At 35.4% G+C, this 14,167-nt stretch overlaps 1 protein-coding gene across 1 annotated transcript in view; it reads left to right on the plus strand.

Annotated features, from left to right (window-relative positions):
- Positions 1–5,521: 5,521 nt before the first annotated feature.
- Positions 5,522–14,167, plus strand: part of LOC107550935 (gamma-glutamyltranspeptidase 1-like) — a 9,710-nt gene continuing 1,064 nt past the window's right edge. The window contains exons 1-11 of the mRNA XM_016232385.1: positions 5,522–5,607; positions 7,256–7,432; positions 7,528–7,658; positions 8,175–8,264; positions 9,088–9,280; positions 9,537–9,697; positions 9,796–9,945; positions 12,538–12,674; positions 12,922–13,109; positions 13,346–13,473; positions 13,565–13,677. Of these exons, the coding sequence (XP_016087871.1) occupies positions 5,579–5,607; positions 7,256–7,432; positions 7,528–7,658; positions 8,175–8,264; positions 9,088–9,280; positions 9,537–9,697; positions 9,796–9,945; positions 12,538–12,674; positions 12,922–13,109; positions 13,346–13,473; positions 13,565–13,677 (1,497 nt within the window). The 5' untranslated portion in view covers positions 5,522–5,578. The remainder of the gene's footprint in view (positions 5,608–7,255; positions 7,433–7,527; positions 7,659–8,174; positions 8,265–9,087; positions 9,281–9,536; positions 9,698–9,795; positions 9,946–12,537; positions 12,675–12,921; positions 13,110–13,345; positions 13,474–13,564; positions 13,678–14,167) is intronic.

The following is a 14,167-nucleotide window of genomic DNA, read 5'->3' on the forward strand; positions in this document are numbered from 1 at the left end:
GCCTGATGCTCTAGTTGGTATTCAGTGGATGATGGAGATGTTCTCCACAGCACCACGCGTGGATCATTACTGAGTACTGTCCTGCCATTGGTTTCGTTTATGTGCCCCACATGCCAAGAAAAGAAATGTGGGGTGGTGAAGTCATAACAACATTTGAATCGATTTTTAAGTAAGCTTATTGAACTGATGGACAATTAATTTCATGAATTGATGCTGAGTATGAGGTCTTATATAAAAGAAATCCCTATCCCAATGCTAAACAACAGCAATTGTCAAAAACTGTAAAAATCCAGTCAAATAAAATTTACGGTAAAAAAAACGGCAGCTGTGGTTGCCGGAATTTTACCGTAAAAAATATGGTAGCAACGTTTTAGGTTTTACAGTATTAACTTAAATTTACAGTTAAATCCCGTAATTTCATTAACTGATAAAATGTTATTATATACCAACTTGGGTAGCACGTACTCGCTCTGCTTACAGTCAATGTCCTTTGTGAAATACACTCGACGACACAAGTAGTAGTTTTAGCTGCAGAAATGTCAGTGTTTTGTTCTTTATCCCAGCTCTCGCACCCTCGTATTTGTGTTTGTTGTCAGTAGGACACGTCCGCCTGATGCTCTAGTTGGTATTCAGTGGATGATGGAGATGTTCTCCACAGCACCACGCGTGGATCATTACTGAGTACTGTCCTGCCATTGGTTTCGTTTATGTGCCCCACATGCCAAGAAAAGAAATGTGGGGTGGTGAAGTCATAACAACATTTGAATCGATTTTTAAGTAAGTTTATTGAACTGATGGACAATTAATTTCATGAATTGATGCTGAGTATGAGGTCTTATATAAAAGAAATCCCTATCCCAATGCTAAACAACGGCAATTGTCAAAAACTGTAAAAATCCAGTCAAATAAAATTTACGGTAAAAAAAACGGCAGCTGTGGTTGCCGGAATTTTACCGTAAAAAATATGGTAGCAACGTTTTAGGTTTTACAGGCTTTACTTATAATTTAACAACATTAGGTGTAACACACAACACTAATATACAAAACTGATAAAAAAAACTAAAAAGAAACATAGTTATTTAAACAAAAAAACATCAAATTTGAAATGTAATGCAGGGAATTCTGGGAATGTCAATTTACAGTTATTCACTGTAAATTATCACTTCCAAATACGGTATACTACCGTAAAATTAATGTCCAATACAGTTTTTCACCGTATATAGTAGGGGAATTTACCGTTAACCATTTAACAGGCTTTTACTGTAGCATTTTTACAGTCTTTTACCGTTAAATTCACTGTCATTTTTTACAGTGCAGTAATCTCCTATTTTCAGAAGAGCTCAAATATTTGACCTCAAATATTTTTCATTAAATTCTCCAAAATAAATAAATAAATTGTCGACATCTGTGACCAAAAATGTCAACAATAGTATTTGTTGTTGTTGTTAGAAATCAACTAAATTAGTAGGCTAATTAAGTAGAATACATTTAAAAATCCAAATTGTGCATTTTACCTCCATTCTCTAAGACAATCATATAATTTAATTAATTTAATTTAATTTATTTTAAAACTGTCGGGGTGGATTTTGCAGGATACTGTTTAATTTCGCATGCGCGGTGTGTGTTTACATTCTGTCAGTAAATACAGAAGTATCGGCTACTAGAGCGCATTTATCAGATAAACTTTTTTTTGTTTGTTTTTTAGAAAGTGTAATCTATTAAATGTTATCTTTAAAAAAAACACAAATAACTAGCCTATCACAATTCATTAATTCAATTAATCAAGATCAGTTACAACAAGACAGTTCACGAAATTAACGCTATTTGCGGTGAAACATAAGAATTTTGAAATATTTAGAATCGAAGGTTCGAAATAAATTTATTTATTTTATTTTATTTATTTTAAAACTGTCGGGGTGGATTTTGCAGGATACTGTTTAATTTCGCATGCGCGGTGTGTGTTTACATTCTGTCAGTAAATACAGAAGTATCGGCTACTAGAGCGCATTTATCAGATAAACTTTTTTTTTGTTTGTTTTTTTAGAAAGTGTAATCTATTAAATGTTATCTTTAAAAAAAACACAAATAACTAGCCTATCACAATTCATTAATTCAATTAATCAAGATCAGTTACAACAAGACAGTTCACGAAATTAACGCTATTTGCGGTGAAACATAAGAATTTTGAAATATTTAGAATCGAAGGTTCGAAATAGTTTGACTTAACAAAGCCTTGTTTGCTGCAATCACGTGACCTGGCGAATTTGACACAAGTTCCAAACCTCTTGCTGCATTCTCGTCATGTCGTAATTACTGTAATTTCGAGATGACAACACATGACATTCTACTTGGAGCTGTTCACACTCTTGTAGTTGGAACTATCGCACTATCGATGACTAAGCATAGCGCAGGTAGTTAGGTATAGCGAGGTGGTCAGGTACATTGGTACAAGTTCTCAGAAAAGTCCCAGTTCACAAGTTGTAATTACGAGTTCTACGAAGACGTGAATACTTTTTACAAGTTGGTATCACGGTAAATACGATATGGAGTGAACGCACCTACTGATTAGAAACAAAAGATTTATAAATGATTGGAAGCTTCTTGAAAGAGTGTTTCGAAAGCGCCCATCACTACTAAGATGAACACCTAGCCTAAATCGCAAACCATCAGATTCTTCGCACAAAGGAGCAGAACCAAAGTGTTCCAGGACCGAGTTTGGGCACCCCTGGCCTAAGTGATAGCAATCTGTTCTAAACAAGCTAAGATGTTGTGCTAACTGTTTTCCTGATGTGCTTCCTGAACTAAATTCCACATTTTAACAAGTTTTAAATTAGCATTGATAGTCTAGAAAATCTTCTAGACATACTTTCATATATATGAAGAGTCACAGGTCTTTTTCTGGTATTGAATGGCCATGACATATTTTGTTTCATTGGAGACCTTCTAGCTGATATTGTGGCCTTAAGCCTTTCTTATTCGGCTGCTGTAAATGGCATGACAGATGGAATAGACCTTAGCAACAGACCTTACTGATGTCCCTGTCTGATTCACAGCCTTTTTCAAAATATCTGCTGAAAGTCCATCTGTCTTTTATTTCCAATGTAAAGGCAAAATAGACACAAAAAGAAAGACTTCCTACTGGGGTAGATTTTCAAAAACCTGTCAGTAAGCTTTTGCATATTAAATTATTGGCTGTTGTTGTATGATATTAGCATGAGTGGAATATATCAAATTTACTTGAAAGCCAATTTATACATACTAAAGTTTGTGTAGAATGTAAAAGGTGTTAACCTGCAATTTTTACCTTAAAAGCTATTTCTACCTGGTTTAACGCATAAAAATTTGTTTTGTTGGTTAAACAATATTTGTGACTTTTTATAATATTTTTATGTCACAATCTTTTGGTTACTACTTTTTGGTTACCATGTTTTTTCATTGCTTTACACGCTTAAAAATAAATATTCAAAAAGATGTTTTGATGTCACAGAAGAACCACAGGGTTCCCCAAAGAACCTTTCTGTGAACAGTTCTTAAAATAACTCAAATAAATTAGTTTTTCTTAGTGTAGAGAATGTTTTAATAATCTAAATATATATATTTTTTAATATAAATAATCTCTTGTGGTATGGACAGGTTCCATGAATTTGAAATGATCTTCTTGGAACCATAGATGCCAAAATAACCTTTATTTTTTTATTTTACATTTTAAATGTTTTTTCATGTGCTGTTTTCTCAGTGTAAATAAATTAAATTAAATTAATATATATTGATATATGAATAATTTCATATATGACCATAGCTTTGATATCCTGTAATTTTAGTAAAATTCATTGTTGTAAAATTATTTCAGATGAAGTGCTGATCTCAGCTGGCTCAGTGATTGTTCATTTCCAAAAAATCTGGCTGTCCACATCACCACTCCCCTTAAATAACCAAACAAGACTGTACATATATCAAAATGAAAGCTAGATTGTATGCTTTTAAATGGGCGTTAAGAGCAGGTATAATTTGTAAGTGTAATTCATATAATACCAAGATAAAGGGGCAGAAATGTATTTATTAGCAGTTGTTTAAATAGTTTCAAGCTGAATGATTGTGAGACATCAGCATGGGATTAATTAATCAAATAATGTGTCATGATCTGTTTGGCAAACTTAATTCCAGATCAATTCTGTGAATTCCTAGTAGGTGAGTAGCTAAAATTCTCTCTCCCTAAAAACTACTGACACGTAAATACTCGTACATGCTCTTTATCCATTTACTCAACAATAATTGAAGTTTTATGGCTGAGTGACACCATATTAATAAATCCTGGACAGTGTGCTACACATAATGGGAGGAGCTGAAGACAAATGCTGACAAATTACAGTTCACTTAGTGAATTGAGGACGGTGGGACAAAAGGTCTCTTGAACAGGTCTAATAATGCTTCAAGTGCCTTGTCCCATGCTGAAAAGTGCTGACCGACTGTTTTTATGGTGGTATTATTACATAACTCTTTGACGCCAGTTTCAAGAATTGTGACTGTAAGAAAGTTCTAGAATTTTCTGTCATTGGTATTAAATGCCGAGAGCCTGAAAAATGGCTTTAGCATTCCTCGCTCTTGAATAAAGTCCCTGGAGGTTTTACAAACATAAAAATGACATTTTCAAAGTCAAGAATCTTTCCTCTGAAGTTTTGTCACTCATTCAGCTGTGAGTCAACACCAACATGCTGCATCAGAGATATTTCTTAGAAGTCTTACGTAACATGCAGTGCTGACTCGCTTAACTAAACTTTAATAATAACGTCCAAAAGTCTGAGACCACCAGAGAAGATGCTCATATGCATTTCTTTCTATTTTCTTTTTTGAAAATTCTTGAGTGAAAATCCATGTAACTTGGATAATATTACATGAATGACTTCATTAACATACATTTCACAATTTCTAAGTATGTGTATGGGAAATTTTGCTGTAACTCAAGCTGATATTGACAGTTTGTTCAAAACCTGATGATCCATGTTATCCATCATGATTTCAGAATGATCCAAATAGCATCTTGTTCTTCAATGGAAAAAGAACATTTGTCCTTTTGTACAGGGGAGTTTACACAGCCAATGTCACACATTTTCTTATTTGATTAGTGACCTAGAAACACTGCTAAATCTTTAATATTTTTATTCATTATTCCTTTTTCCTTTGTAAAACTCTCTGAACATTAAACAGTTTAAAATGTCCCATATAATCCCATCAATCTGGTTTTAGACATTTGGACCTCACTCTGTATTTATTTATTTTTCTAAATGTCTAAGATTAAGGGTGGAGTAAATGCATTGTCAACAAGATTGACATCTGAAGTTCCTAAGCTCTTAAAAACAGGGTGAAGTTTCATATGAGTAATACCTGTCTTTACCATCAGGACCGAACATTTAAAAAAATCATCCTGTCTTAGCCAATCACCAAGTAAGTTTGGGATCAGGTTGATTTATAACCTCTGGAGTTACATTTTAATTAGCACAGATTATATCTGTCCCCGGTCCTGTTCACACTTGTTTTAATACATACACTTGTACAAGAAAAAGGATCCAGTCTCTGGATTATGGTTCACCAGACTAAATCATCTGTGAGGTATGTTTATATAGCTGTCTGCCTGTCTGTCTGTCTATCTGTCTGATTATCATTGTGTCTATCTATAGATCAATCTATCTGTCTATAAGAGTAAACTATAATTGGGTAAAAAATGCTAAAACTTTTTATTAAACTTGCTGTAAACATTGAGGATGATGATGATGATGATGTGTAACTGTAAAGGGTTTATTCAACAGGTCTATTGAGCTGGGTGACATTTCACTGTTATCTGTTTCTCCTAAAAAATTACCAAAGGTTCACACCCGCCCTTCCATCCATGAACAGCACATGTTGAAAAAGTGATGTAACTTACTGTATATGTTTTTTTTTCTTAGGGGAAAATGTTCTCTATGATCAAAAATTTGCGTGCTTATATACTGGTGCATGAATTTGAAACTGTGGTGTTGCTGTGGATACCCTTCACTGATCAACTAACAATGATGAAGTAAATTACATTGAAGTTGTGGTGATAAGCACATCAGTTTACAAAATACATGTAAACAATCACATTTGCATTGTCTGTAATGAATAATAATTTCATAAATGCAGTGTTGGGAGTAACTAGTTACATGAAACGAAATTATGTAATTTAATTACAAAGTAAATGTAACTGGGTAATACTTTATTTTGGTGTCCTTATTACACGTTACATGTGCTTACTATTTTAATAGCAATTAATTATGCATAATTACATGCAAGTAACCCTAAGCCAGGGCTGCCCAAACTCGGTCCTGGAGGGCCGGTGTCCTGAAGAGTTTAGCTCCAACCCCAATTGAACACACCTGAACCAGCTAATCAAGCTCTTACTAGGCATGCTAGAAACTTAAAGGCAGGTGTGTTGAGGCAAATTGGACTGACCAAGTTTGGGCAGCCCTGCCCTAAACTAAACCCTAATCCTAACCCTAACCATACAGTAAGTACATGTAGTTAAATGTATAATTACACTGTAACAAGGTACCTGTACATGTAGCTGTAATCCAGTACAGTTACTGAGGAAAAAATGTCAAGTCAAGTCAAGTCACCTTTATTTATATAGCGCTTTTAACAATACAGATTGTGACAAAGCAACTATGACTGCATTAAAAGATTATGACTAAAATGTGTAACTAAATTACAGTTGCTTATGGAATTGTTGACAATTACAAAGGGGGTTACATCTGAATGTTTTCACACACATATAGATTTGATTGATTTCTTTCACAAATTGCACTGACTGCTCTAAAATTTGAGACCCCAATGTATCAGGAGTTTAGGACACATGCTTATTTGATAACTGTTTTTTTCCCTATTAGGATTTATGTATGTGCTTTATTTTTTTAAGATTAATTGTTTTTTCAAAAGCATTGTTAGATGCCAGTGTTTCCTGTCTATTAACCCTGCCTGGTTTAACTTTTTGACAATGAATAACAGTTGAAAAGTTTATTTAGAAATGTAGAAAAGTAATCAAATGTAATCAGTTACATTACTTTAATAAAATAACTGAAATAGTTACACTACTTATTACATTTTAAATAGGGTAACTTGTAATCTGTAACCTATTACATTTCCAAAGTAACCTTCGCAACATTGTATAAATCTCGCTTATCAAATTATGCCCTCAAATGTTTTTATCTCAACCATCCTGTATTCACATTCTGTATCTATTCAGGAAAATGGTCAAGAAGTCTCTTGTTGCTGGTCTGGTGGTCTTGCTTGTGGCTGCAGTGGGTTTTTTCCTGGGTGTGTATTTGGGAATCGGAAATAAGAGACTCACTGTATCCTCGGACCACTTCTACTCAAAAGCAGCCGTGGCAGCAGATGCCGGGAAGTGCTCTGAGGTTGGCAGGTAAGAGTCCAAATGTCTAGAGTCAAAAGTTTCAGTGCTTGTCATTGAACATCATGCACGTCAATTCAAAAACCCAACATTCTTTGTGTTTGCAGGGACATCTTAAAGCGCAATGGTTCAGCTGTTGATGCTTCCATTGCTGCTCTCTTGTGTGTTGGGCTGTTCAACGCACACAGCATGGGCATCGGAGGAGGGCTGTTCTTCTCCATATACAATGCGTCAACAGGTACAACAATGACATTTATGCATTCATTTATGCATTGAAAAAGTTTACCTAAGAATCAAACCTATGACCTTGGTATTGCTCACACCATGGTCTAAAACAAACCCATTAAACTCAAACTTTCTGTAAGGGCTCCTCCAAATTGACATCTTTTTTTAGTCAGTCTGGCACGGAAGGACATGGCTTTAGGAGTTTAATATGACGCAGAGGTAATTTGCCATGCAGCAGATACTTGTCATGCAAAGTGACTTACAGTATATTAATAGAAGTGACATGACCCTGGAGCACCCTGGGGTCAAGTGCCTAGCAAAAGGGTGTTTACTCAACATCATAGTGACCACAAATCTCGCTTCACAGAGTCAGCAAATGATGTGAAAACATCAGCAACCACTACCTCTTCAGGTGAAGCTAACAGAGTAAATAACAAATGATGATGACACACAAGCCTTAGGTTTCTGTCCAAATGACTTTTAGCCTTGATGTAATAAATATAATAAAAGTCCATGTGTTGGTCCACAGGAAAGGTTGAGACAATTGATGCAAGAGAAACTGCTCCAATGAATGCTTCAGAGGACATGTTTGGCAATAACACCCAGCTGTCACGGAAAGGTACATTACTATTATTGTAAATATCACCAAGTCCAGCCTCCATTCTATAAAATAAATAGAGCTAATCTGCCCATGAACTAGCCTTGCTTTGTCATATAGGTCAAATTATCTGATATCTTAAGAGACCTTGACACACAGTTATTAGAGTCTAGACTTAATCTCTATGGCATCATTTCATGTTGTTTTCTGCATCACATGACTCTGATTTGGTGAACAAAAGTTTTTCAAATATTAAAAAGCAGTGAAGGAGTATTGTTAATCTTTTTAATTTATATACATTTATTATTTGACTAAGAAATAACAAAAGATTATGTCAAACTCTACTGCAGTTCAGAGGTTTGAGGTAAATAAGATTTGTTTTCATGTTTTAAATATTTTATGCTCACCAAGTCTGTTTATGTTTGATCAAAAATACAAATAAAAATATTTTTACAGTTTAAATCAGTAAACATTTCTTATTATTTTCAATGTTGAAAGCAGTTGTGCTGCTTTATATTTTTGTGGAAACCAAATTTTAAAGATTCTTTGAATAGCAAGTTCAAAAGAACAGCATTTATTTGAAAACTTTTGTAATATTCTAAAATGTCTATTGATCAATTACATGCATCCTTTCTGAATAAAAGTATTAAATTTTTCCCATATAAAAATTATAGTGTACTAAATTAGCAGTTTTTTATATAATTCTGTTCTTTTAATGAGCCTTTTAAATTGCATTAAAACATATTTGAAAAAAAAAATACAGATAGGACAGAAGATGAGCATTGACGTTATTGCAGTTTTGGCCATTGAATTATGACTCTACTGTGTCTGGTTTGAATGGCAGGAGGGCTGTCCATTGCCATACCAGGAGAAATCCGCGGCTACGAGATGGCGCACAAAAGACATGGGCGACTGCCATGGAGGGAACTGTTTGAGCCCAGTATAGAATTGGCACGCAATGGTTTTCCAATTGGCAGGGCCTTGGCCAACGCCATTGCAAAAAACAAGGATTCAATTCTGAGCGACGTTACATTGTGGTGAGGATTTATCTTTTGGACACTAGAAAACTGGGCAGTCTGTGAGAAAATCCACTTATCATAAATGAAAATAGCACATTGAGTCAAGTAACAAGTGTACCAAGGTGTACAGTTGTGTAATTTGTAATTACATCATACTGTGTCATATGATGCAATCACAAATAGCTATTCTAACTCACCACACTCCAAACACTGCCTCTACTTGTAGTTTTAAAGACATCATATTGATCTTTTCCTCTCTCTGTCTTTGCACCAGTGAAGTGTTTTGTGACACAGACAAAAACCTCCTGAAGGAAAATGATATCATTAGATTTCCCAAACTTGCTGACACCTATGAGAAGATAGCGGAAGACGGGCCAGATGTTTTTTACAATGGATCTATGGCCCAGAATATAGTGGATGATGTCCAGGCTGCAGGTCATTTCATACTTTCTTTATTGACCTTTTTTATCATGCGCTGAAGGTCAGACTACCTAATTAAAAATATATATATGCAAATCAATGTGTCACTACAGGAGGGATTATAACACTTGAGGACCTAATGGAATATAAGCCAGTGTTGAATGAGACCCCGCTGAAGTTGAATGTGGGAGAGTACACCATTAATGTTCCTGATGCTCCATCCAGTGGACCTGTACTTGCTCTGATTCTCAACATAGTGGATGGTGAGTCTTACATTGTTCCTGTGTGTGTGTACTTGCATCAAATCTCTAGAATTCCTGGAGAGAGTCATCCATTAGCATTCTCATTCATCTTAATTGCAGACCTCCAGGAATCTTTTGAGTCAATCAGCTGAGCCATTAAAGGGTTAGTTCACCCAAAAATGAAAATGAGGCTGCGTTTTACTCACCCCCGAGGTATCCTAGGTGTATATTACTTTCTTCTTTCAGACGAATCCAGTCGGAGTTATATTAAAAATTATCTTTGATCTTTCATGCTGTTATGCCACTCAGCGGGAGTTGCATTGCTTCAGTCCAAAATAACTTAAATAAAAATCACCCATCCATAAAAAAAAGTGTCTCACACGGCTCCGGGGGGTGAACAAAGGCCTTCTGTAGCGAATCGATGCGTTTTTGTAAGAAAAATATCCATGTTCAAAACATAATAATCACTTTAATGTAGCTTGCGCTCACTGTTGTACACAGAAGCAGCTCCGGGCGGATGACGTATGAGGTCAGCGTTGCGCATGCGGTGGTGAGTCTCGTGAAAACCAACGTTTGTTTACAGGATCAAAGGAAGTAAAGTTTCCTTACTTTAGCAAAGGAAAACCAGTCTCCTCTTGGCTTATATCGAAATCCTCTGACATTCTTCTTTACAAATCCTCGTTTTGTAATTTGTACTTCTAATTCTTGACCTTTGTTTTGTTTTCATCTCTCCGCTGCGTTTCCGCGTGCGTCACTTCTGAGCATTCCCCCGGAACTGCTTCTGTTTACAACAGTGAGCGCAAGCTAGATTCAAGTAATTATTACGTTTTGAATATGGATATTTTTCTTACAAAAACGCATCGATTCGCTACAGAAGGCTTTTGTTCACCCCCCAGAGCCGTGTGAGACACTCTTTTTTTATGGATGGGTGATTTTTATTTAAGTTCTTTTGGACTGAAGCAATGCAACACCCGCTGAGTGCCATTAAACAACTTGAAAGATCAAAGACAATTTTTAATATAACTCTGACTGGATTCATCTGAAAGAAGAAAGTCATATACACCTAGGATGCCTCAGGGGTGAGTAAAACGCAGCCTCATTTTCATTTTTGGGTGAACTAACCCTTTAATTTGATGTGATTAAGTAAGATATGGCACTTTAAAATATATTAAGATATCTTTAATAAACACATTGAATGTACAGTACACCTGTTCTTGTTTTTTACATAAAGTTTAAGAAAGTCTTTAAATCAAGAGATGTGTTAACTATAAGAGGGCATGTTGTTCCTTGAACTGGAAATTTACTAGGACTCAAGTACCTGATTGTGTAATAATCCTCCATCACCACAGACACTTATTAACTCATTTATAGACACTTTGATGATGTCAAAGCAGAGTCTTCATAAATAAACCGGTGATTTACGCAGAAGAGCTTCATTCATTAGGGCAAGCAGCATCATGTTATGCATTAAGAAAGAATGTACATTTAGCAGATCATTGCAAAATAAACGCAAACAAGGTGAGCAGTATAAGGTCTTGTGTCACCCTCTAGGGGTTTATTTTGTGATAATGATCAGATGACTGTATATTATCCAACTTATGTGGCTTACTCATCTTCACTGCATTCAATAAGTGAGATGCAGGATAGTGCCAGTTGAGTTTGAATCTGAGAGTAGTGCCACTTTCAGTTTGGACTGATACACAGCATTGCCACGATGACGGAGAATATTAGCAAATATCTGCCAAATTCCACAAAGTATTCAAGAGAGTTGTGTAACTTAAACACAGAACATGGTTTTGCATTCCACTGCACTGCTTGTCCCTAATTTTTCTATGTAAATATGCACTAGAAGAACATATTTGACCATATCTCACATATTTTGCAGTGTATTGTACAGTTAAAGTAAAAATGTAAAGTAAAGTAAAAATGCAATGCTCAAGGCACAATAAGTTCAACTTTTAATTAGTCTTGAGACATTTTTCATTTTGCCTTCAGACTGCCCTGCGTCTCGCTTATTTAGAACCAAAAACGTGTTCTGGGTTGAAAAACACAAGATGCAATGTCTGTTTTAATTTTTTTTAAACTTGAACTAATTTTACATTAAATGCAGTGTTTAAAGAATGATGTGTCAGGCGTGATTCTGCAAAATATACAAAACGTGAGTGCAGCAGTCAAATACATATGGTTAGCAAAGGTTTACATAAAAATAATGAAAAGCAGTGCAGTGAAACAAAAAATGCAGGTCAGACTTTATTTTAAGGTCCAATTCTCGCTATTAACAAACCATCAACTACAACTTTTGCCTCAATAAACTACTAATTTGCTGCTTATTAATAATTATTAAGGTATTTGTTAAGTTTCGGTATTGGTAGGATTAAGTATGTAGAATATGGTCATGCAGAATATGCGTTTTAAGTACCAATAAACAGCCAATATATTATTAGGTATACTAATAAGCAACTAGTTAATAGTGAGAATTGGCACCTATTCTAAAGTGTTACCAAAATGCGTTCTGTGTGAATGAAGGCTATCTGAATTATGTAAGACGAAGAGTTTGTGTATCCTAATGTATAACAGTGAGAATTCACATGAAGGATTCAACTCATTTTCTAGGTTTCAACTTCTCAGACAGCAGTGTGTCCACAGCAGAGAAGAGGACTTTGACTTATCATCGCATTGTAGAAGCGTTTCGTTTTGCTTATGCCAAGAGGAGTAAACTGGGAGACCCACGTTACCGCAACATCACTGACGTGAGTTCAACTAACTGTACATATTTTGTTGTTTTTGTGTCTCACACAAGGAGTTTTGAGGACTAACCTGAGCAACCTGATCTCATGCATTTTAGCTCAAGATCTGTGAAGTGGTTTAAAGAGTCTTTATAAATAATATCAGTTACAGCAGATGATATTTTCCCAAGGCCTTTAACTGTTCCAATTTCACGCACCTGCGAGTTCAATGGCCTTTTGTAAATCTATTTTCAATTATCTCCTTTCCCAGCTCATCCACAACATGACCTCAGACTACTTTGCAGACAACATTAGGAGTAAAATCACAGATGACACTACTCACCCAGACAGCTACTATGATCCTGAGTACTTTGTCCCCGATGACCACGGCACGGCTCACTTGTCAGTCATCGCAGAGGATGGGAGCGCGGTGGCAGCCACCAGCACCATCAACCTTTAGTAAGAGAAAAATGCCACTTGACCTGCATTTCCCTGTTCATTTATTTTAAAAAAAAAACACTGTTCCTCTTACAATATTTAGTATGCTCTCATGTGTTGGTCTGGAGCCCTGAGAATGACAAGTATGATTGTTTTTGTGCCAAAAAAACATTATAAGTGGACCTCAGGGGGAAATGCGATATTGTTATTCTCTTCCTTTTTATCTGATTGTCTTGATCTTTCTTGTGTTTTCACAGTTTTGGCTCAAAGGTGATGTCACGCTCAACTGGCATTATTTTTAATGACGAGATGGATGATTTCAGCTCTCCTTACATTACCAATGGCTTTGGGGTTCCCCCTTCACCCAACAACTTCATTCAGCCAGGTGCCTAAAATAAATGACAGATTATCTCTAGACACACAGGTACGATTCAAATGAAGACTGTATTAATATACGACTTTTGTCTTTTGACAAGGTAAAAGACCACTTTCATCGATGTGCCCCACGATAATATTTGACAAACACCACAGAGTCAAAATGGTGGTTGGGGCCTCAGGGGGGACGAAAATCACCACTGCAACTGCTCTGGTAACCACAAACACAAAACAGCATTTTATCAATACTCACTGGATGCATATGGCCAACATACAGTAGTGTTTTCTAACCCTGGCTTCCCATACGCAAATGTAATATATGTACATTTCCATATATGAAATATATTGCCATATGAAGTAAAAGAAAACATATATGGAACCTATTAGAAGTTGGAACATACACCACCAGTCAAAAGTTTTTGAACAGTAAGATTTTTAATGTTTTCAAAGAAGTCTCTTCTGCTCACCAAGCCTGCATTTTTATTTTTTTTAAATTGTTTTCTACTGAAATATATTTTAAAATGTAATTTATTCCTGTGATTTCAAAGCTGAGTTTTTAGCATCATTACTCCATATGATCTTTCAGAAATCATTCTAATATTATGATTTGCTGCTCAAAAATATTTATTATTATTATTACGCAGAATTTTTTCAGGTTTCTTTGATGAATAGAAAGTTCAGAAGAACAGTATTTATCTGAAATA

The sequence above is a fragment of the Sinocyclocheilus grahami genome, unplaced genomic scaffold (genome assembly GCF_001515645.1).
Source record: "Sinocyclocheilus grahami isolate Dianchi unplaced genomic scaffold, SAMN03320097.WGS_v1.1 scaffold410.1, whole genome shotgun sequence".
NCBI lineage: Eukaryota > Metazoa > Chordata > Actinopteri > Cypriniformes > Cyprinidae > Sinocyclocheilus > Sinocyclocheilus grahami.